We start from the raw sequence: 23897 nt of genomic DNA, 5'->3' as shown, positions 1-23897 counted from the left end.
AAATTTCTGGGGGTGAACATCACCGAGGATCTCTCCTGGAGCAACAACATCACGTCCATCGCCAAGAAAGCCCAGCAGCGCCTCTACTTCCTCCGCAAACTGAAGAGAGCGGGAGCCCCCACACCCATCATGTACACTTTTTACCGAGGTGCCATCGAGAGCATCCTCAGCAGCTGCATCACTGTGTGGTTCGGAAGCTGCACAGCCTCCAGCCGTAAGACCCTGCAGCGCATAGTGAACACTGCTGAGAGGATCACTGGCGCCTCACTCCCAACACTCCTGGTCCTTTACACCACCCGCCTCACCCGCAAAGCATTGAGCATTGTGGGTGACCCCTCCCACCCGTCCAACAGCCTCTTCACCCTCCTGCCTTCAGGGAGAAGGTTTCGCAGCCTGAGGTCAAGCACCACCCGACTAAAGAACAGTTTTTTCCACCAGGCTGTCAGGATGCTGAACTCTCTCCCCTCCCTTCCTCCTCTCTCCCCTGCCCCTATGGGACCTGGACTTTAACACCCCACACACACGCACATCCAGCACCAGACACTTTTTTAAAAAAAAATTTGAAGTGACTATATTTTATATTTTATATTTTATGTTGATTGTTGTTTGCTGTGCCTTTTGTTTTATGCACTTTGTTCCTCGGGATTGTGGGAAACGGTATTTCGATTTTCTGTCTGTGTAAACTGGCTGAGGATTGACAATAAAATTGACTTTGACTTTGACTTTGACTTGACTTTTCGGCCCACCAAGTCCGTGCCGCCCAGTGATCCCCGTACATTAACACTACCCTACACCCACTAGGGACAATTTTTACATTTACCCAGCCAATTAACCTACATACCTGTACGTCTTTGGAGTGTGGGAGGAAACCGAAGATCTCGGAGAAAACCCACGCAGGTCATGGGGAGAACGTACAAACTCCTTACAGTGCAGCACCCGTAGTCAGGATCGAACCTGAGTCTCCGGCGCTGCATTCGCTGTAATGCAGCAACTCTACCGCTGCGCTACCGTGCCGCCCTAATTCTATGGCTTTGGGTGTCCAATTTGAGCTAATCAATGAAGCAGTTAATAAGTTAGGAAAATCAAATGTTACTTCAAAAACATTTGCTGGTTACTCGACAGGTCAGGTAGCATCTCAGGAGAATGTGGATATTTCATGTTTTGGGTGGGGACCCATCTTCAGATTGCTTGTGATGGTGGGGGAGAAGAAGCTGGAAGAAAGGAGGGAGATTATAAAACTATTGCAAAAATACCTCTTAATTCAAGTGAAACATGATTATTTATTGATCATGTTACTTTTTTATTACAAGTCTCTGGAAGGGTCCCGACCTGAAATGTTGGCTGTACATTCCCTCCACACATACTGCCTGACCCATTGAGTTCCTCCAGCATTTAGTGTCAAGATTCCAGTATCTGCAATCCACGAATGAATCTGCTGAATGTTTGCTGAACTCACTCAAAGATGATCAATTTTTCAAGGGAAGACAATCAAAATTCTACACAATTTTCTTGGTGCATTCTCACCAAACCACTAAGTAAGTGTTGTTAGACATGTTTATCCCCGATTGCAAACCTTTTTGTAAAAGGCCAATATTTAATTTGTTGTGTCTGCATCTGGGCTTATAGAAACCTTTGTCCAAACACACAGGTCCTCTTGAATAGAAACATTACCCAATGTCTGTTTTTAACAAAATGATGGCACAAGAGACTGCAATTGCTGGAATAATAATTCCTGAGTTATTCCACAATGCTGAGTTCCTCCAGCTGTTGTTTGTTTTAAAATAAAATGCATTGCTTGTTTGTGCACCAGAGGATACCTTTGTCACACAATATTGCATTTTAATTTTCTTGCCCACTTATGCAGCTTGTTTACCCTCTGAATCACTTTACATGCCCCCCCCCCCCCCCAGTATTTGCTGTCCTAGGAATGGCAAGATGGATTTTTTGCATCATTGAGACTAATACAATTGGAAAAAGACTTGATTATCCACAGGGGAGACCAATGCAGCTTCATGGGACCCACCATTAGTATTTCCTCCACCCATGTCCCTCTGAAGCAGAAGCATATCCAGGGTATGCTTGCGCAGATAAATTCTATTTGCAGGCCTGCAAATAACCAACAAATCTTTCTCCCCCATGGAGATACAAAAAGCTGGAGTAACTCAGCGGCGCAGGCAGCATCTCTGGAGAAAAGGAATGGATGACGTTTCAGGTGGAGACCCATCTTCAGCCTGAGGAAAGGGAAACAAGAGATGCTGCCTGACCTGCTGCTTTACTCCATCTTTTTGTGTCCATCTTTGGTTTAAACCAGCATCTGTAGTTCCTTCCTAAAATATATGTTTTTCCCTTTTGACAATCTCTTCCATTTTAGTTGCAGTAGGTTCTGACATTATGTGATGGGAAACTCCAAGAAAGTTGGGACTTTTATCTTAATTACAGACAGAAACACAGTTTTACACTGTTTGGGGTCTATCTCCATAATCTAAGCTCATGGTTAGGAAACAAATAGTGTGATGTAACATTCTACCCACGATGTGCCGGAAAACCTATTCAAATTGCTGGGGAGAGTATGTAATTTTAACCTAGAATTTCTTGTACCATGTTTGCAATGTGGCCAGAATAAAACACATATCAAACATTTCAGTAAACAGCTTTATTGAAGACATAAGAACTGAGTAAAGGAAGGTGAAGGTTTTTGGTAACAGCTTTAATACTGCATTTTAATACAGAGCCTATACACTTTTGGTACAGATGTTTCACAAGTTGAGATAATTAAACACTCATATCAAAGTAGATATCGAAATGAAACTTGATTAATAATAACCACCAAACAACTCCCATTGATCATGTAAGGCTTATGCAAATTCACAATATTTCAATTTAATACCAACTCCAGAGGCACTAAGCTTTATTTCTCAGGACCCTGGCAAGTTTCTTCACTTCTCAAAATGCACAATTCAACATTTTACTAAAAATGCACCATGTGTTTACCCACTCCAGTTTAAACCCATGAATATTACATTACGCCAGGAGTTATACAGCCACAGTGAGGGGGGTCATAGTCAGGCAGTTCAAAGTAGAAACTGATTACTCAATGAATAACTTAAGATCCATGATGAAAAAAAAATCAATTCTAGGTGTTGCATTTGACCATTTTGGGTTATTGTGAAGGGTCATGATCTGTTGCACTTGCTGAGAAACATTGTATACAATGGCTTTTAACTATGAATAATTTAAAACGATAGGTCGGTCTCTTAAAACAAATGCCAACAATATTCACAACAAAAGTACACTTTCATTACTGAAATGCATTAAAGAGCACTTTGATTAAAAAACTTGTTACTTCAAGTTCATTTTTACGAATTTGAGAATTTGTCATCCAATGTTTCCCTCAAATTGCACTGAATGCAGTGTCCAAGTCCTCATACAAGAAATATCATTCTCTTACTGTAAAATGTATTATTTGCTAACCCCATTACTTACAACCACCAGAATTAAAAGGTGTGGTAACAAAAGCAAAGTAGATTGTTTTATTGGGCTACTTAGCAGCTTCCGTAATCCAGAAACCATTACCTAGCATCTGTAGTTCCTTGTTTCTCCTAATGACTTCCCATTCTAGTTTAACTTTAACTCTTCCCCTCTTAATTGTACAACATGCTTTTCACAAATTGACTATCAATTGCTGATTAAGGAACCATGTGTAATGAAAAGCTAAAGTTCCCATTTGACTTCTGGTTTTATATTTAGAAACTGTACTAGATGAAGGATGGGACTAGTGCAGCTGGGATATTATTGGGCCGAAAGGCCTCTTTCCACACTAGCAGTCTATGACCAAGTGTCTTAACAACCTATTCCTGTCTGTTTTTAAAATTTCATTTAATCTTTTCAACATTTTATAATTGTTTACATAAGTTCTAAAAATTGTGATATTTGGTACCCAATGCACCAATCCGCACTCCAAGTGTCACTATTCCAATGCTCAATGAGATTAGTTTAGTGATAGGCTGGAACCAGGCCCTTCAGCCCACTGAGTCCATGCCAACCAGCCATCCCTGCACACTAACACTATCCTACACAAACGAGGGACAATTTACAATGATACCAAGCCAATTTGCCTACAAACCTGTATGTATTTGGAGTGGGGGAGGAAAACAAAGATCACAAAGAAAACCCACGCAGGTCATGGGGAGAATGTGCAAACTCCACACAGACAAGGACCCGCAGTGAGAATCGAACCTGGGTCTCTGACCAGTAAGGCATCAACTCTATCAGAGAGTGATCAGCCATGATCGCATTGAATGGCGGTGCTGGCTCGAAGGGCTGAATGGCCTACTCCTGCGTCTATTGTCTATTGTCTATTGCTGCGCTACCATGCTGGTAATAAGTAGCATCTTTTTGCACTACATTATACCTTTTAGTCAGATGTAAATAAAACAAGGTAGCATGAACTCAGAAGTCTGATAGGAAGTTTTTCCTCTCAAGAGTGATTAAAATACTCGTACAAATAAGATCCAATTAATAATTCTACAAAACCAAGCTGGCAGTAAACGAACAGTTTGTCAGACCACCAAATTATAAACTCCATTACAAAAGGCACAATCATGGTGAAGTTTCAGTCATTAGAGAATTAAAGTGCTATACCATCAACAAACCAATTTCTTGTCGATAACCTCTTCCCTTTGCTAACGATCATCTCTACCACCTACACTATTTTACATTGGCCTCTGAATCTGAAATTAACTAAACACCAAAACATAAGGTATGCAATGAGTCAACATTGCTGGCGATGAAAGTTACACAGTGAAATTCAAAGGATTTTTTTTACAACATTTCTTGTGCCGGTTACAGGCATGCACAAGATCATTATTCTGCCCCAAGTATAACACCATCACAGTGAATGTGTGGGGTGAACCAGAACATCACAGCTCATTTAAACTTCCGTATTTGATATATTTAAAAACAACTCAATCTACATATCCCAACAGTGATGAAATTAAATTTATGGGATTCAAGGTTTATAATGTTCTCTCAAATTAATCTTATAAAATAAATTTATAAGTCACCATCAGGTGTTTCGAGTAATGCAACACCACAGTTCAACCATACTTTTTAAAGTCTTCGACTAAAAATGTAGCAGTGATTAATAAAATTTGCAGATTTAAATATTCTTTGAATCTAGTGATCTCAAAATCATTGAAGTTCAGTTTCAGATGCAAAAAGTGATCTTTCAATGATAGTTAATCAAAAAAAAAAGAAAATGTGATTGAAGCTTTCCTCTGCATTTTACAATTAGGTGGCAGGACTGTGACAATATTTAATCTCAACTCAAAGTTCATTCATACAAAGGCAAAACCTGGGCAAGGCTAAAATATCATGAGCGAGGCTTCTTTTTACAATTATTTTTTCAAAGTACATTTCACCAATTCATGGTGCTGCAGCATTTACATCAAGTACATGATTCATCGTTTAGCATTAGCTTTTGTTTACCAACTCGGTACATAAGGGTTAATAGAGGCCTACTTGAAGGAATGCTTTATTGGTTAACACAGTTTTGAGTACCTTGTGAAAAATCATCAGCATTTAAGCAACTGTCTTATAATCTACCATTTAGTTAGCAAATGTGGACCAGGCTGAAAGCGTACCCAACACCCACATGTCTGTTTACGATCAAATGAAACCCAGAAAACCAGTGGTCACGCTTCCTTTCAAACATAAGCAGAATGGCTTGGTCCAGGTTACATAGGCGCACACTTCCACGTCCTTGGGTGTTCTCCATTCTACTCACTGGGTTCAGGCCCAGGTTTTGTTCCAAATAATATCGTGCAGTGTACCTCTTAGGAGAGAGAAGCAGTGCATCCAGCGATAGATTGAAAAGCAGAACCTATAGTTATACAGCACACAAGGCTGGATGAAAGAAAAAGTTGAAAGCAAATTTGAAAGCCTGCTTCATTGTGCCTCTCCAGTCATGTTCAATTTTAACCTGCCTTTCTGTTGCTGGTATTAACTTTGACATGCAGTTGAGACATCTGATGGCTTTCAGTTCAAAGACTGGCCATTTACTCCCCAACTTGCCCTCCAAAATAGTACTGAACTCTACCACATATCCTTGCACCAAGTTCAGCAGAACGCTCTTGAACTCATTACTGGCTCTCAGTACAATGTCTTTGGTTGCATCATCTTCTGGCGACTCATTTCCATGTGAATTAAATGGCATGCCAACAGTTATTTCAAATTTATAACGACAAAATCTTTTAAGGTGGCAGGTGTGCTTGCTGAGGACTTTGAGACGACAAAGATCATCCTCCACCAGTGACACATTTTTAGGATCACATGTTGGGTATGGCTCACCATATAAGCATCTCATCCAATCACCCATGACGTACGGGAGCATATTTATCGCCGACTCTGCACTGTTTTCAATCTCTACAATGCGGACATACTTGAACCGTCCAGTCCATGTGACCCGATGCCCCTCAAGATGGCCACAGAGCATTTGAACCTTGGCCATGTTGGACTCTTTCCAAGCACGAGGCCCACAAGCAAGGCTGTACTGCTGCCAAGTCAGGGTGGAATTATACACTTTCATTCCTTCCGATCTGTACACATATACCCAGCAGAACATCATTATTGCGGTGAGCCAAACCAGGATGAGTTTGACAATTGAGCTCCTTGTCAGGGTCTTGACTAGTCCTAATACGGTGCCAGTTGATTTTGTGAACATGTGGAGGACAATGGGAATAATGCACAAAACGAGGGTGACTATTATCTTGATCAGCTCCATGGAAATAAACCATTTTATTACCTGGATCACAAACATTAATGCGATTCCTAACAACAGGATGGGCAGGGCAAAGAGAAACAGGAAGTAGCCAACTGATGCCCGAATAAGACCTATTCCTGTGGATATCTTTAGTAAGTCTACTGCTAGTTCACACCACATAAAGCAGACAAGGTAAGGAACCAAGTAGCAGTAAGTACCTTTAAAGTTCCTCAATTGTGCCATTCTGAAGAACATATAGAACAAGAAACAGTACAAGAGACTGGGGAGGCCTATATTCAACACAAAGTTATTACCTATCGAGAAGGATGCAAAATCTTTCCCAAGAACCTTCAGATAGTACCAGCTATCAGGAAGAGTTCGAAAGAACCCCAATACTGACCACATAGCTTCTGTAATGAGTGCCCATCGTGTATATGGCTCTGCACATGAACTCAGGCTCATGTAAGATGTTATCATGAAGAATATTGCAATGACTGACAGCTCTGAGCAAGGAATCCATTCTTTGTCTGCTACGGGAAAGGAGAGAATCACAAAAAACACAGAGAGCATGAAATGTATGTGTGGTTCCAAGTGAGACCAACTAAAGTTCACCTCAGCCTGCTCCACATCTAGATCTGGCTCAAAGCGGAGCAACAGGTCAGTCATTGTCTTGAAACTGTCCCATGCCTTACTATCTTGAAAGACTTTCAAAGTGCAGATCACCATGGAAATGAAGGAAAGGTAAAAGATGATTAGAGGGATGACAAAAGCAAAAAAGTTAATTGTCAAGTTGCTGATTATGAAAAAAAAGATGAGGGCATTCACATGGTGGAGTGGAATAATTGTCTGTAGCCAATGCATTCCAGCTTTGGAGGCTATTTCAATTAGATGTTCTTTTATTTCCATCAGGACATGAAGTGGGTATTTCACGATCTGCAGATGACAGAAATTATTTTCATTATATTAAACTTGAATGCAATTACCAAAAAAAAGCTTGCCAATCAAACTTTCACATAGAGTTAATGAAAGCAGATATTAATTACAACAAGTCAAATTAATGGCACCATTGACAGATAATACAGTAAGCCGCAAATAGAACTGGAACCCATCGATGCAAATTTAAAATGTGGTCAATACAATGCACCCGTGAAATGCATTAAATCTCCATGCATTTATAAAATGTATGCAAATACTAACATTTAAAACAAATTGGTATATTTAAACCATTCACTGCTACTAATATTGAACAGAACCATTACTATTTTTTTCCCTCTTATAAAACCATAATTTTGATAGCTTAACAACTATTTTAATATGATTGCTTTTTGTAACAAAATCTAGGACATTGTAAAATGTCCAATTATGAATTTTACTTCCATTCTGAAATGCTGTTTGATTAAAATAAATCTATAGAATAAACTAGCCACATTCATAATTTTACCTTCTGCCGCAAAGGCATGTCTTCAAGTAGTTTCCCTTCAATAATGTCATCGTCATCCTGGGATAATAAGTTCGATGGGATAATGCCCGTGGTATATTTCTTTGTCAAGTCAATAAAATCTTCTACCTTCATGTCCTTGTTGCCTGAAATAGCAGGATCAATCTTGGTTAATGAATCAGAAATGCATCTAAAATGCTCCAGCAATGCAGAGTGGTAGGTTTGAAGCAAGTCCATGAACAGTGACGAATGGAACACACTGAGCTACTTGGTTTGCACTGATCACTGTGGCCAAGTACAAAGTGAACCTTACTCATGGCTTAAGCGTGTGGTTAGATCTCATCAAATTTGAATGAATGCAGTGGACATGTAAAATGCTCATTTAAATGCCCCAACACCTGTCATTTACTTTCCAAGTTATAACATATTTGTATTATTACAACTTTGCCACTTGAAAATCAGCCAGTGAAGTTTTGCAATTGTCCACAGTGGCAGTCTCTCACATCAACATTAACAGAATCAATATTGGCATGCATGTTTAGTTGAAAGGCTTCAATAGTGCCTTATTTGTCACATATGCAACTACACAGTGAAATGCCTTTTGCATATATTACAAATGCTGGAGCCACAAATGTTGGCACCTTTATTCAATTTTGGCTCCTTTACGCCAAAATAGGTCCATTATTTTATCTTAATTGGACTCCTTACATGAAGCTGTGGGTGGGTGGGTGCAGGAGGGTATTTACATAACTTGGGTTTGAATCTATTGCAGTCTTATAAACCCAGGCATAAAAAATAGTCAAATTTGTACCTTTGAGTTAATGGTGCCCTGACATATTAACAAACTAAAAAAAGAAACAAAGCGCTGAAGTAACTCAGCGGGTCAGGCATCATCTTTGGAGGACATGGATAGGCGATATTTCAGGATGGGACCCTTTTTTTCATCCCCCTACTGCAATCAGTCTGAAGAAGGGTCCTGATCCGAAACATCATCAACACATGTTCTCCAGACGTTCTGCCTTACCCGCTGAGTTACTCCAGCACTTTCTGTAAACCAGCATCTGTAGCTCCTTGCGTCTGTTTTAATAAACTCTAGTGCCCTAAATAGGCACAGGTAAATCTAATAAGGCACCTCAGATGTGTTTCAAACATTGCAAAGCATGTGTACCAACACAAGTGTCATTCTAAGCTGTAACACTGATATGGGGTGTTTGCAAGGTAGTATAATTTCTTTCTGATGCTTGAAACAATTCAGTTTGAGAATCGTTGAACATTGAGCTTTACTACATGGTAAGTTAGCACATGCTACATTTTCCATTAGTTTTTCAATGTTTCCACCTATGTGGGTTTCCATTGAAGCTTTAAGTTATTGGTGCCAATGTTTTTTCATATAACAAAGTAAACATCCACAAGTTATGTTGGGTGCAGTGAATAATCTAAAAATAACTATTTACTATTCACAAGCAATCTTTTTCATAAGTTATAGAAACATAAAAAATAGGTGTGAAGGCGTAGGCCATTCAGCCCTTCAGGCCAGCACTGTTATTCAATATGATCATTGCTGATCATCCAAAATCAGTACCCTGTTCCTGCTTTTTCCCCATATCCCGTGATTCCGTTATCCATAAGAGCTATATCTAACTCTCTCATGAAAACATCCAGGGAATTGGCCTGCACTGCCTTCTGTGGCAGAGAATTCCACAGATTCACAACTCTCTTGGTAAAAAATCTTTTGCTCATCTTAGTCCTAAATGGCCTACCTCTTATTCTTAAACTGTGACCGCTGTTTCTGGACTCCCCCAACATCGGGATTTTTTTTCCTGCATCCAGCCCGTCCAATTCCTTAAGAATCTATAAGATCCCATCTCATCCTTCTAAATTTCAGGGAATACAAGTCCAGTCCATCCATTCTTTCATCATATGTCAATCAAATTATTTTATAAACTCATGAAAAATGTTGTATAAACCATGGAAAATTCTGGTGAAGATTTGGTTTTACCATTCCTGGGTATTTCATAGGATGATATTGTACTGCTGAGGTAATGTTACTTCAACCAATGTGGAAAATGAGTTTAATAATGAAATTGTTTTTTAAAAAAAATAATGCATTACACAGAATGTTAAGGTTGTATTACAAAACAGAAGTAACTGGTAGATGATGCCCTTACTTTGAAAGCTGACCAGTCGTTCAAGCACTCGTCTCTCCTTTTGCAGCACTTTTGGGACAGGTCCTGGTTCAACCTTGTTCTCTGCATTATTACAAAGCAAATAAAATTAATTTATTATAGTCTGTCATCTTTTCTAGGTTGGACTAGGCACATCTGACATGATCCAGCCACCATTATTCGCTTTTATCCTACCTTCAGCATTGATCTGGCTGACATTTTCCAGGAGTTCAGAAACAGCCACCTGTTTCTTTCTGGTAGGATTAAGCTTCCCATACATAACATAGGTACCTCTTCGTACAATCCGCTCAAACTCGCTTTCATTCACAAGCTGTCCGACCTCTTGCTCATTTTCGGAAGTGATGCCTTCAGAGGGAGAAAAAACATTTAATCAATGGAAACCAACCATCTCATCTTGTACCAACCACATTTTCTTCATAAAGCTCATAAGACAGGAACTCCCATGTACAAAACCATGCTGACTATCCCCAATCAGCCCCTGCCTGTCCAAAAGCATACATATTGTTCAGAATCCTCTGTAGCAGCTTGCCTTAGAGAGTTAGACTATTGGCAAAATAGAAAAGAATTTGGAGAATTGATGATATGAAATAAGGTGACAGCAGATATCTGCATTGGAGTTCAATATAGAAAGGGGGTTGGGAGAAAGTGTGAGGGAGGGAGGAGGAAGATGGGAGGTTAGAATAATCAGGGAAGTGGTATGAGCAAGTCCCCAGGTCCTGATAGACTTCAAACTGGATCTTAACAGAAGTGATTAATGACACAGCTGATGCCTCAGGTTTAATTTTCCAAATTTCCCTAGATTTATGAAAGGTGCCTTGAGATTGGAAAATAAAATGCAAATCCTTTATTAAAAAAGAAAAAGTATTTCACAGCTCTCCATCCTTGTTATCCACTCATGTACATCCATGCCACATGTACATCCGTGTATGAAGTTGTGCCATCCCGACTCTTTCAAACAAGCCGAGGAACCAAATATATTGCCATATCAGAACGGTCCACAGTTTTCAGACCATTTGTATGCTGTGGCTTCCTGATGTGCACGGTTCCAATTGTACCTAGAGGCGTACGTTTTGTGGTTTTTGCATTGTTATCCACTTTGTTGTGCCCTTATTGATTGTAGATAACAAGGCCTTAATGTACTGACTAGTTATCTTAATGTTTTCAATGAGAAAAGGAGAATATTTACTTGTTTTATCCTGGTATCTGGTCTCCAGCATAGAACCATTTGTAATCTGATTAGCAAGAAGCAATTTACTACTTTCAATTAAGAAAACTTACCTTTCCTTTCTGTGTGACAACTTTTCAGGAGTTTTACAGCTTCTTTCTTGCCCTGTTTGGAAGCTTGGATCAACCATTCTACTGCTGTACAGTTATTCAATTCTTCATCCCTTTCATCAGCTAGCTTCAGATAATATTTGCCCATCTACTTGTAACAGAGAAATCAGTCTGAAAACCTGACATTCGTGATTTAAGAAATACAGATCAGATGGGCTGTATATGTAAACATAAAATGATCAAGTTTTGGCTTTTTAAATGGAGGCAGCATGTCAAATTAAGGGTGCAAGATTTGTTGGATCAAAATTTGTTTAATATTAATCTGATGTTGGTAATTTTATTACTTGCCTCAAGATACACTGCCTCGAGATACTTGCCTCAAGATACACAAGGTGCAAAGGGAATTTTTCACCCAAACAAATGGCAGCATATACTTGTGCTAGATTGAGAGGTTGATAACATGTTCAATTCTAACATTTGTGCAGCTTTCTAGGGGCAAGTGGGCAGGATAAAAAATGGGAAAACTGTTGATAGTACACTATTATGTTTTCAGATTAACCCATGTGAATTGCAAATTATTATTCTATTTTATATTTTATTTTACCATGCACATTGCCTCCTTTCACAAAACAGGAACAGCTGTAATATTCCTTTGGAGTGTGTTGGCATTCAGGAAGCAGATCACTGCAGTGTTACGTTACACTGATTTGCTTAGAGATATTTCTAGATTGCTGTGCTGCTTTGGGCATTTGCTTTCGTGAACATCTATCCCTTTACTGGAATAAAGGTACTTTGAAGTTTGCTGATGACACTAAATTAGAAAAACTCAGATCTAGAGAGTCCACAAAATGGTTACTCGAAAAAAAAATAATTCCATTAAGACAATTCAGTTTGGACCCAAGAAAAAACAGAAATATTTGGAAAGAGAACATTTGTCCAAAGACTAGAGTATTGCTTGGTACCAACAATATCATTCAACAATACCACCATCCAACAACATGAAAATTAAATTCTCTAATTTTAGATTAAACTCCCCCCATAACCCCCCCCCCTCCCTGTGCCCCACATGGGTGCACACTCATCTCTCTCACTGTTCCCCATTCCCTTCTATCTATATCCCTTCCTCAAGCTTCACATTTCACTCGTCGCACCCTTTTGATCTCTCGCCTTTGCCCACCTGTCAAACCCTTCTCCCCTCTATCCACCCATCACTTGCCTCACATCTAGCTTCCTCAGACTTAGCTTTCAGTAAGGACTCAGTACCGTTCTCTGAGATTTAATGCATAAAAATTCTGTTTTCAGAAGAAAGTGTGGCAGAATAACAGAATCACATGAGAATGAAGAGTCATAACTCAATTGTATGTTGGTCCACTTGAAAGATAGATAGCTCTTGGATATGGGCTATAGCTGTTTACAGTGATAGCAATTAACATTGCAAAAGCAAAAACTGCCAACCAAAAATTAAGTTCAGAAGAATGAATTATATGAGTAGAAATGGGTAAAAATGTGCCATTTCATCTTCTCTGGTCTTCCTTAACTAGATTAAGATGATTTACAGAGCTCAAGTTATTCCAAACAATGAATTAACTGAATAACCGGTTAATCTATCACCAAGAATAGCTTGGTCGCACCAAGTGACAAACTGCCCTGACTTAGAATCATATCACCATTCCTTTTCCATCGTTGATTCCACATCCTGTAACACCACTCAACAGCATTGTGGAATTAACGTCAACTGAAGAACTTCAGTGCTTTTCCGAGTGCCATTAGGAATGGACAATAAGTGCTTGTCTTGCCAGAGATGGTAATGTGCTGAAAGGCGCTTGATGAATTATTTACATTAGAAAAATAAAATGAAAATGCGGGAGATACTCAAATTCTGGCAACATCATTGCAGAGAGAAACAAAGTTAAGATTTCAGATCAATGGACTTACTTCAGCAATGGAAAAATGAGGGGAAGTAAAAAGATATTTAAGTTGCAGAGGAGGAACAGTGGCAGCTAAAACAAAGGGAATATCTAGGGGGAAGATAGATAAAGGCAAGGCAGTAGATGTCTATATGGACGTTAGTAAGGCATTTGACAAGGACTTGCATAACAGCTGGCACAGAAGGCTAAGACACACAGGATCCAAGATAGACAATAGATGCAGGAGTAGGCCATTCAGCCCTTCGAGCCAGCACCGCCATTCAATGCGATCATGGCTGATCACTCTCAATCAGTACCCCGTTCCTGCCTTCTCCCCATACCCCCTCACTCCGCTATCCTTAAGAGCTCTATCCAGCTCTCTCTTGAAAGCATCCAACGAACTGGCCTCCACTGCCTTCTGAGGCAGAGAATTCCACACCTTCACCACTCTCTGAGTGGGCTGTCTAATTGGATCCTGCTGTGGTCTTAAACAATTTTGCCTTGTTATATGAAATATCTGACCAACCTCTGTGTCATTTGAAAACTTATATATCATGTCTCCTACATTCACATCCAGATCATTAATATCCCAAGCAAAAGTGCCTCAGCAGCAATCCAGAGGTTTTGGGAAGAGTTCGTTTTCCCTGAGAAGTCATCTGGGTGACGACCTGATAGAGGGTTATAAAATTATAAAACAGAGTTGGGATAGTTGGTCAGAATCTTTTTCCCCCGGTGGAAGGGATGACAAAAACATGAGGCCACAGAGTTAAGATGGGGGAAAGAATTTTAAAGAGTACGAGAGGAATGCTAATATCTGGAACTCACTGCCAGAGGAGATAGTGGAATCAGATATAATCACGACATTTGTGACACATTCAGACAGGCACTTGAATTGGGCAAGGCGTAGAATAGAACTAATGCAAGCAAATTGGATTGGTAGAAATGGGCAAAAAGGTCAGCATGGATGCGGTTGGCCGAAGGGCCCATTTCTGTAATGTACAAATCTATGGCTATGGGCATGGGTGGTCACTCATCACATCAAATCTCTTCTTTACCTTCTCTCCCTTACTCTTCATCTATCAGACACTTCCAATAATTTTGCACTGTTAAGGTAAACCTGCTATTGTTCAGTTACACCAAAATCAAGATTGAACGCCCAAGTAATCAAATCAAAAATACCAAATTGAATGATTATTTAAAACGCGACTGAACCATGAAGCTCATGTTCACCTTGGAAAGAGCAGGGCACTACAGATATCTCAGAACTGGGAATAAAATTCCTCATTGGAATTAACTGTTGCTCAAAACATAAATTTCAACCTCCCAAGGCCGTCATCTCAATATCAATTGCTCGAGGTCTTACCAATTCAACAAACAAGGAATTTCCTTCAAATACAACTTTTGCCTGTTTGATTCTTAGGCCATCTACATTCTCATTTTGTTATAAAATGCTCTTTCAAATTATGTCTACTATGTTGAATAATAATTTTGTGATACTGAGAATAGAACAAATGAGAAAGGAAGTGCCATATTCTATCTCTACAAGGAAAGCAAGAAAGCCAAGAATAACATATATACAATAGCAGCTGAGCAATGCAATACAATCAGATTATGGTTCTAGTAAAATATTGTGCTGAAAAGGAACGTTGTGGCATGTGAGCCAAATTTTAAGAAATTAAACCAAGTTCAAAATTGATCTATAAAACAGACACAATGCACCTGACAATTTGTGTGCGTGGTTATGGAGTGGAGTTGGACTTGATGACAATGATGAAAAGTGAACCATGCACATCGAGAGTGTAGATGGCAAATCTCACGGATATCCCACAACAGAATTCTTAAACATTTGATTCCTTCCTATCAATTTCTTGTGTAAAATATGCCGAGATTATTTAAACATTATATCAATATTTACCGAGTACAGATAGTTCTATATTTCCAAAACATAAATTGGCTATACAGCGAATGATGAATTAGGGAGCACCATTAGTATTTAGTTTTAGTTTAGTTTTAGAGATATCGCGTGTGTAGGAGCCATTTTGCAGTTATTAGTTATTTTTGCTTATTGATATCATTACCTTGTATTCTGCTGTAGTTTGGACACTATAGAGTTAATGCAATGCTTACATAGGGGCTGGGCGGAGTACGGGCAGTTGGGTACGTGCTGGCAGAGTGTGTGAGCTGGGAGGTGGTGACAGAGGGTCAGCTAGAAGCTCCGCCAAAAGATTTATCAGCCATGATGTAATCGCCTGTAAGTTTTATTAACAAGAAGATTAATACAAACTGTGTCGGTTACATCTGGCAATTCGTAACGATCGCATAGACTGTGGTAAGATATGGAATTTTACCTAGCAATTAATAACCAGTCGATGACAAGAGATATGCCAATATGTTTATTGCACCTTCAAATAAAGAAGACTAACTATTAAACGTCAAGGAGGATTTCTGTTATTATTGTTTGAGTCGTTGCGCTTATCGCTATGCTTGGGAGCTAATTGAGATAGACGAGAAGCTGGCCGCTACAGCGTGGAAACAGGCCCTTCGGCCCACCGGGTCCGCGCTGACCAGCGATCGCCACATATTAACACTATCTTGCTTACACGAGGGACAATTTTTACATTTACCAAGACAATTAACCTACACACCTGTCAGTCTTTGGAGTATGGGAGGAAACCAAAGATCTCGGAGAAAACCCACACAGTCACGGGGAGAACGTACAAACTCCGTACAGACAGCACCTGTAGTCGGGGTCGAACCCGGATCTCCAGCACTGCAAGTACTGCAAGACAGCAACTCTACCGCTGCGTCACCCATGCACGCAATACGCGGGCTGATTGGTTATTTGGAGATTTTGATTGGGAACAAGAGAACCTCTTTATATTTTGTGCCCTATGCTGTTTAATCCTAGACAGCTTTGTTTCTGCTTGTCAATTTCCTACGTGACTTTTAAGTGGTTCTCACTGCTACTTTAATCACTGGTGGCCATTGAAGTTGACAAGCAATCGCTTCTATTGACACCAGTGCAACAATACTCTGTTAAATAATGTAACACACAGCTTTCAGTATTTTTAGTTTATGGTATCAAAATAAACTTATGGGTATTAAAAAGAACGGTTTTTGAAAATTATACAGGAAAAATAGCTTATTTAATAAATTATTTTCAGCCTGAAATTCTCTAGCCCCTAACCCTCAATCCTGTTGACACAATTGTGTTTTTAACATGATTTTCTATAACACAAAGTTTCTTCGGAACACAAACTTTGCCTTATAACAGAACAACCTCTGCATTTGAATCACCAAATTTCTTTGCGAAATGTTCTAATTGTACCTCAGTCAGTGCCGTTGCATCACCATCTCTGGCTTTCTGTTTTTGTTCCTCTATTGATATCTCTTGTTCCTCATTTAGCGGTTGCACTGAAAAATTGGAGCAGACCAAAAGAAATCCATTAGTTTCTTAAATCATCTTTGCCTTTCTTTGGTGCAGTCTAACATAATTTCACTTACTTATTGCTAAAGTTAAGTAAATGCTAAAGTAAAATAAATGTTAAACAAACATACCATATTATAGAGCTCAGGATTTTGTAGGCATTTGAAAAATTAAGAAAATAGTGATATATTCTGCCACTACACAAGGCATCTGTTGAATTAGATGACACCAGCGGATTCTCGTAGGGTCAGCAGTGAATGAGGACAACCGAATAAATATTTTCCCTTTAAAGTTTAGTTAGCCTGATAAACTTTCTTGCCAGGCCTATTGAATCATTTTATAATTATACTGATAGTGTATTTCAAGAAAACCTATTTTATTTTATTGTCAAAAAATGAAGAAAAGCAGGCAAAAAACACAAGCAGACTAAAAATCTATAATCTGGGGCAGGCAGAGGAAATGACAAGCTGGCTGCAAGACAGGGTAAGTGGTTAAAAATAGTCACCTGAAGATCACGACAGGATCCACTTATGACATACAGAAAACATTTCACCTCAGGGATTGGAAGTGCAATTTAAAATTTTGCAAATTTGTGGTTACTACAGAGAACCAAGCCAACATATATTAATATGAATGTCTATTTAATTAGTAAATGAACTTCAAAATAGACAAGCAATACAATACAATATATCTTTATTGTCATTGTACAGGAGTACAACGAGATTGGGAATGCTCCTTCCATACGATGCAATAAATGAATGAGCTAATCAGTACAAATTTATACAACCCAGTGAAACAAAATTAGAAACAGTTTAAAAACAGTATAAAGTTCAAGTAGGTATGTGCCAGATCACTGTGCGATGTGACCATCCGACTCAGCAGGACCGGTTCATAACAGCTATGGCCCTGGGGATGAAGCTGTTCCTGAGCCTGGAGGTGCGGGCGTAGAAGGCCTTGTAGCGTCTGCCCGATGGTAGAATTTCGAACAGACTGTTGCAGGGGTGTGAGGAGTCTTTGTGACTCCTGGTGACTTTTCTGAGGCATCGTGTGTTGTAGATGCCCTCCAAGGCTGGTAGCTGTGTTCAGATAGTCTTCTGAGCTCGATGGACTACCCGCTGAAGAGCTCTCCTCTCTGCCTCCGTGCAGCTGCGATACCACACAGGGTTGCCATGTGTTAGGATGCTCTCTATGGTGCAGCGGTAGACGGTCATCAGCAGTTGTTGGGGTGGACCAGACTTTTTCAGTGTTCTCAGGTAGAACAGTCATTGCTGTGCCATCTTGACCAGCGCAACAGTGTTAGTGGACCATGTGAGATCCTCTGAAATGTGAGTGCCCAGAAACTTGAAGCTGGACACTCTCTCCACACTGTCCCCATTGATAAAGATCGGTGCGTATTGGTAGTATCTTTTGGGTAAAGAATAAAACCAGAGTTTTCCCTTGGAAAGTAAGTGTTTAAGTGGAGAAAATAATATTTCGTAATATGGGTGCATGGGTAAACAAATCGGGAAGGTGCTAACATAATCATCTTAGGCAATCCCTGAACATAGAGGATGAGTTGTTCATCTCTGGCTTTGTGGCTTATGAGATGACTGAGGAGACCAATGTGGGAACCACACAGACTCTTCCACTGGAAAGAATATTGAGCTTATAGTGCAGGAGATAACACATGACTGGCTGGCAAGCAAACAGAAAATGGCAACGTCCCATAAGTTTTAGTGATCTCGTACAGGCTGCACATTTGCCAAAATATTTAAAAAAAGATAAGTGTATTTTGAATCAGCCTCATGCAATTGCGCAATATATACAGCTGCAGTTGGAAGTGCTTGCAAAAGTCAAGTGCAACTCTCTCTTACCACATAAGTCCATAAGATCCAACAATAATAATTATATATAATTGCTACACAGAATCAAAAGTCAAGAGTGTGGAAACAAGGAACATCAGATGCTGGATTACAAAACTAGACAAAATGCCGGGGTAACTCAGCACGTCAGGTAGCAACTCTGGAAATCATGGATAGGTGATATTTTGGGTCAGGACCCTTCTTCAGTGCCAACCCGAAATGTTCTCCAGAGAATCTGAGTTACTCCAGCACTGTCTTTCCATTGTACATTAGTAGAAGTTCGATAGAGTCTTCAGTGACATGCTGAATCTCCTCAAATTTAAGGAAGTAGAGACATTGGTGAGTTTTCTTTGTAATTGCATCAATATGCTGGACCCAGATCAGATCTTCAGAGATGTACACGTCCACGAACACAAAGCTGTTGACTCTCTCAATGAAGACAGGTCCATGGTACCTCAATCAACAATCAACTCCATGATCTTGCTGATGTTCCGAGAAGGATTACATTTAATAACTAGGAACTGCAGATGCTGGTTTATACCAAAGTTAGACACAAAATGCTGGAATAACTCAGCAGGTCAGGCAGCATCTCCAGAGAAAATGGATCGGTGATGTTTCGGGTCGGGACCCTTCTTCAGACTGATGCTGGGGATGGGGGAGATAATCGAGAAGGGGCCGGAAAAATCACGGCCAGCAACAGATTACCTCAATCTGCCCTGTCTGGGAACCCCTTCACCCGGGATCATCTGTTCCTGGGCTTGATTAGTCCAGCCTCTTCTCACTTTCAGTTTGTTCCCCGCTCCCCTTTGCAATCAGTCTGAAGAAGGGGTCCTGACCCGATATGTCACATATCCATTTTCTCCAGATACTGCCTGACCCACTGAGTTACTCCCAACATTTTGTGTCTATCTTCGAGAGAAAGATTGTTTGTTCTGGCACCAATCCACCAGATTACCAGTCTTGATGCTGTACTCAGACCAATCATCATCTATTATTTGTGCAACAGCAACAGAATCATTGGCAAATTTGAAGATGGCATTGAAGCAGTGTCTGGCTACACGGCCATGGTTTTATGAAATAGAGCAGGGACTGAGTGTGCAGCCTTGAGGTGCCTGTGCTGATGGTCAGTGAGGTGGTCGTGTCATTCGTACACAAGTCCTGTACTCAAGGCCTGCTGACAAGGAAGTCGAGGATCCAGTTGCATAAAGAGGAGCCAGATCCCCCAAGATTGAAAGGGAATATAATGTTGAATGCTGAACTATAGTCGATGAACAACAGCCTGACTTACCCATTCTTAGTGTCAGTGACCCAGCACAAAATGAAAATCCAGCACAATGAAACCCTAACAGCATTAAAGCCATCCACTGTCGATCTGTTGTGATGGTAGGTGACTTGAATTGTGTCTATATCATTACTACAGCAGGACTTGATTTGTATCATAACCCATTCTTATTGTACCTCTCAAAGTGCTTCATCACATGTTAGACCAACCCAGTACCCCCTCCCTCCCTGTGCTTAAACCCCTCTGTCATTGGATCACCATCTTCCTGGCAAACAGGAAGCAGTATGCGAGGCTGGGGAAGCACATCTTGGACCCGTAGACCCTCAGCATAGGAGTACCACAAGGCTACGTACTCTCCCCTCTCCTTTACTCTCTCTACACCAACGACTGCACCTCCACAGATTCCTCTGTCAAGCTTCTCAAGTTTGCGGATGACACTACCCTGATTGGACTGTTCCAGGATGGGGAGGAATCTGCTTGCAGACAGGAAGTGGCACAGCTGGCATCCTGGTGCCTTTGCAACAACCTGGAGCTCAATGCTCTTAAGTCAGTGGAATTGAATGTAGACTTTAGGAGAGCTCCCCCTCCCATCCCCCCCACTCACCATCAACAACACCACAATCACATCTGTGGAGTCATTTAAGTTCCTTGGAACCATCATCTCCAGGGACCTTAAATGGGGAGCCACCATCGACTCCACGGTCAAAAAGGCCCAACAGAGGATGTACTTCCTGCGGCAGCTGATAACACACACTCTGCCACAGGTAATGATGGTCCAATTCTATACTGCTATCATTGAGTCCATCCTCACCTTCTCCATCATGGTCTGGTTTGGCTCAGCCACCAAGCATGAAATCCGGAAGCTGCAGCGCATCGTTCGATCAGCCGAGAAGGTTGTTGGCTGCAACCTTCACCCCATTGACGAACCGTACACTGCAAGGCCCAGGATGCGAGCAGGCAAGATCATCTCTGACCCCTCTCACCCTGGCCACAAACTCTTTGAAGCACCCCTCTGGAAGGCGACTCTGGACTGTCAAAGCAGCCACAGCCAGACATGAAAACAGCTTTTTTTCCACGTGCAGTAGCTCTGCTCAACAACCAAAAGTCTGTAGCCTCTTTTTGCTCTGGTATTTTATTTAATTCTTCACATGTGTAAATTATAATGTTTTCTTCTAAATTGTTTTCTGTATGTCATGTTGTCACTTGCGAGCAAAGCAAGTGACAACACGAGGCAAATTCCTTGTATGTATATATACTTGGCTAATAAAATGTATTCAATTCAATTCAATCACAACAAACACGTGCTATCAGTTGGGCGTTTGTGGAGGCATGTCATCTTCTCTTCTTGGGCACCAGTGTTATGGTTGTCCTTTTAAAACAAGTAAGGACCTTGGACCTGTAGTAGTGAAAGTTGAAGATTCAACCGCGAAAACTCCAGCCTCTGGGTCAGCACAGGTTTGAAGATCAAAGGCCAGATATATCAAAAGGGCCTTACACTTTCCAAGGCTCATCCTCATGAAGGAACAGATAATATTCTCATTCTCTTGCATGCGAGGTGGTGAGCAGTCAAGTCGATCCAGCAGACAAAATGTGTAGGAAGGAAATGCAGATGCTGGTTTAAACCGAAGATGGACACAAAATGCTGGAGAAAATCAGTGGGACTGGCAGCATCTCTGGAGAGAAGGAATGGGACCCGAAACGTCACCCATTCCTTCTCTCCAGAGCTGCTGCCTGTCCCGCTGATTTACTCCAGCATTTTGTGTCTAAGTAGATTCAGCATAGCTCAAATGGAAACGATGAGATTCAAGTGGACAAATTGTGATTCGTTTCGCTGCTGATGTGTCATGCCATTGGAATCTCCACAAAACATGAGCAGAGACAAATACTGTAAAGGCATGCAGCAGTTTAGTCTGGGCCTTGCCAAGAACTGATCTGCAGCCACCTTGATCTCTGCAGAACTTAACAAGCAAATTAATATTACAAAAATCCAAACTTACAAGATTAGAAAGCAAATATGTTTAAAGAATCATCAATAAGTTGAACAGGGTAATTAGTGGGAAGATGCAGTTTGAGTGGGATATGCAGCAATGACTAAGGCTTTGTTCTTAGTGGCTCATTAATAAACCAAGTGACTGGAAATGTTTGGCAATTTTTGTTTGACTGTTCAAATGTCCTTAACCCTGCAAAGCAGTTCTTCACTCTGATCAGGTTTGAAATTGTTTACCCCCACCCAACTATTTTCTCGTCACCATTCATCCAAAATCCGTGGTTACCCTTAATTCATTTGATGGAAAGCACTGCTGCATGCCAATTAATGTCAGTAAACATTTATACAATAGAATCTGATTACAGAACAGGAACAGGCTCATCGATCCACAATGTCTGCCAAACATGATGCCAAGTTAAACTCCCCTCTGCCTGAATATGGTCCATTATCCCTCCTTATACATGTGCCCATCTAAAAGCCTCTTAAATACCACCATCATATCAGCTTCCACCACCATCTGCAGCAGTGTGTTCCAGAGGCCCACCACTCTCTGTGTAAATACCTTTAATCATCTCCTTTAAAAACTTTCCCCCTCTGACCTTAAAGTAATGCACTCAGTATTTGAAAGTTCCATCATGTGAAAAAAATGTTCTGATATCTACCCTATCTATGCCTCTCATAATTTTATACATTTTTTATTCCTTTGAAACCATTGGGGCATTTTTTGATGATGTAACATTTTTCACAATCTATGAGAAATGTTGGTCTGTCTCAAATCATCAGCGTCTTACTTTTCCAGAGTTATTTCACATTTTCTGATATGTATCATTGAAAGGGGACAGGGGAGACGAGGGTGAAACGCCCAGTGCAAATTACAACTGCACATCTGCAAGGTATAATAAATAACCCTTTTAATTTCTCAGTTGTTCTGAGGAAGTGCCACTAACTCAAACCTTGTTATTGTTTCTCCTTCTCACGATACCGATATACTGGATGGGTTCTACCAACATTTGTTTTTGTTTCAGAATTCAGTACCTGCAGTTTTGTTGTCCTTTTAACTCTTTGACTGACTCATGTGTCAAAAGACATTTAGGCACACATATAGATAGGGGGCTGAGGGTCACGGGTCAAATGCAAACAAATGGAACATCACAGAGACAAGGTGAGCCAAAGTGTGCTGTACTATGATTTACTCCGACTCTGATTTACTCTGAATATATTGTTTTCTCAAATGAATAATACAAAATGTAACTAATCAATAAAACAAGTATTAACAACATTTGAAAAAAAGCTTTAAATTCGTTCATTAAATGTCCAGATTATTTAGTGCTTAAATTGAAAATGCTGCATAAAATTTGTCTTTAAAAAGTTTAAAGAACACCACACCTTTCTCATGTCAAGGTCTTTCCTACCCATAAACAATAAAGATTTGTCAAGCAAACATTGCTTCTATGATTAATAAACAGAAAATATTCTGGTTGTGCAGAAGAATATGTTGCACTTGCTATGACTAATGATGATACGGACTAATCACATGCACAGATTTCTCTCCGGCCAACTGTTGACCAAGCAGTTAGTGATAGGTAGGGTGCAAATACTGACCACCCTCTGCTGCCGCTTGCGGAAGGTTCACAGGCTCCTCTGACCCATCCCGGTGAACGTCTTCGGCAGTGGCATTGAGCTGTGACTTGCCGTGCAGCGGGCCTACCGGCTGCTCGGGCTCCATCGCTGAAAGAGCCGCCGCCCAGGGCTGCAACTGCTGCTGCAGTCGGTCTGATCCTGATCTCGGACCTA

General features: G+C 40.5%; 1 protein-coding gene across 1 annotated transcript; it reads right to left on the bottom strand.

The window, feature by feature from the left end:
- Positions 1–2674: 2674 nt before the first annotated feature.
- On the bottom strand, positions 2675–23897 carry wfs1b (Wolfram syndrome 1b (wolframin)). Its single transcript, XM_078404438.1, has 7 exons — positions 23706–23897; positions 16895–16980; positions 11663–11807; positions 10559–10729; positions 10367–10447; positions 8202–8344; positions 2675–7693 (listed from the first exon to the last, which is right to left on the bottom strand). The coding sequence occupies exons 1-7, from the start codon at positions 23827–23829 to the stop codon at positions 5888–5890; spliced, it is 2556 nt and encodes an 851-aa protein (XP_078260564.1). The 5' UTR covers positions 23830–23897; the 3' UTR covers positions 2675–5887.

This window comes from Rhinoraja longicauda, chromosome 1, assembly GCF_053455715.1.
Source record: "Rhinoraja longicauda isolate Sanriku21f chromosome 1, sRhiLon1.1, whole genome shotgun sequence".
Lineage (NCBI taxonomy): Eukaryota > Metazoa > Chordata > Chondrichthyes > Rajiformes > Arhynchobatidae > Rhinoraja > Rhinoraja longicauda.
This window is presented reverse-complemented; position numbering and strand designations above follow the sequence as displayed.

Coding starts and splice junctions, on each gene's coding strand:
- wfs1b (XM_078404438.1), bottom strand. CDS start 23,829: ATGGAGCCCGAGCAGCCGGTAGGCCCGCTGCACGGCAAGTCACAGCTC. Junction 8,345..10,366: donor ACGACTGGTCAGCTTTCAAA/GTAAGGGCATCA, acceptor CTGCTATTTCAG/GCAACAAGGACATGAAGGTA. Junction 7,694..8,201: donor ACATGCCTTTGCGGCAGAAG/GTAAAATTATGA, acceptor TGTCATCTGCAG/ATCGTGAAATACCCACTTCA.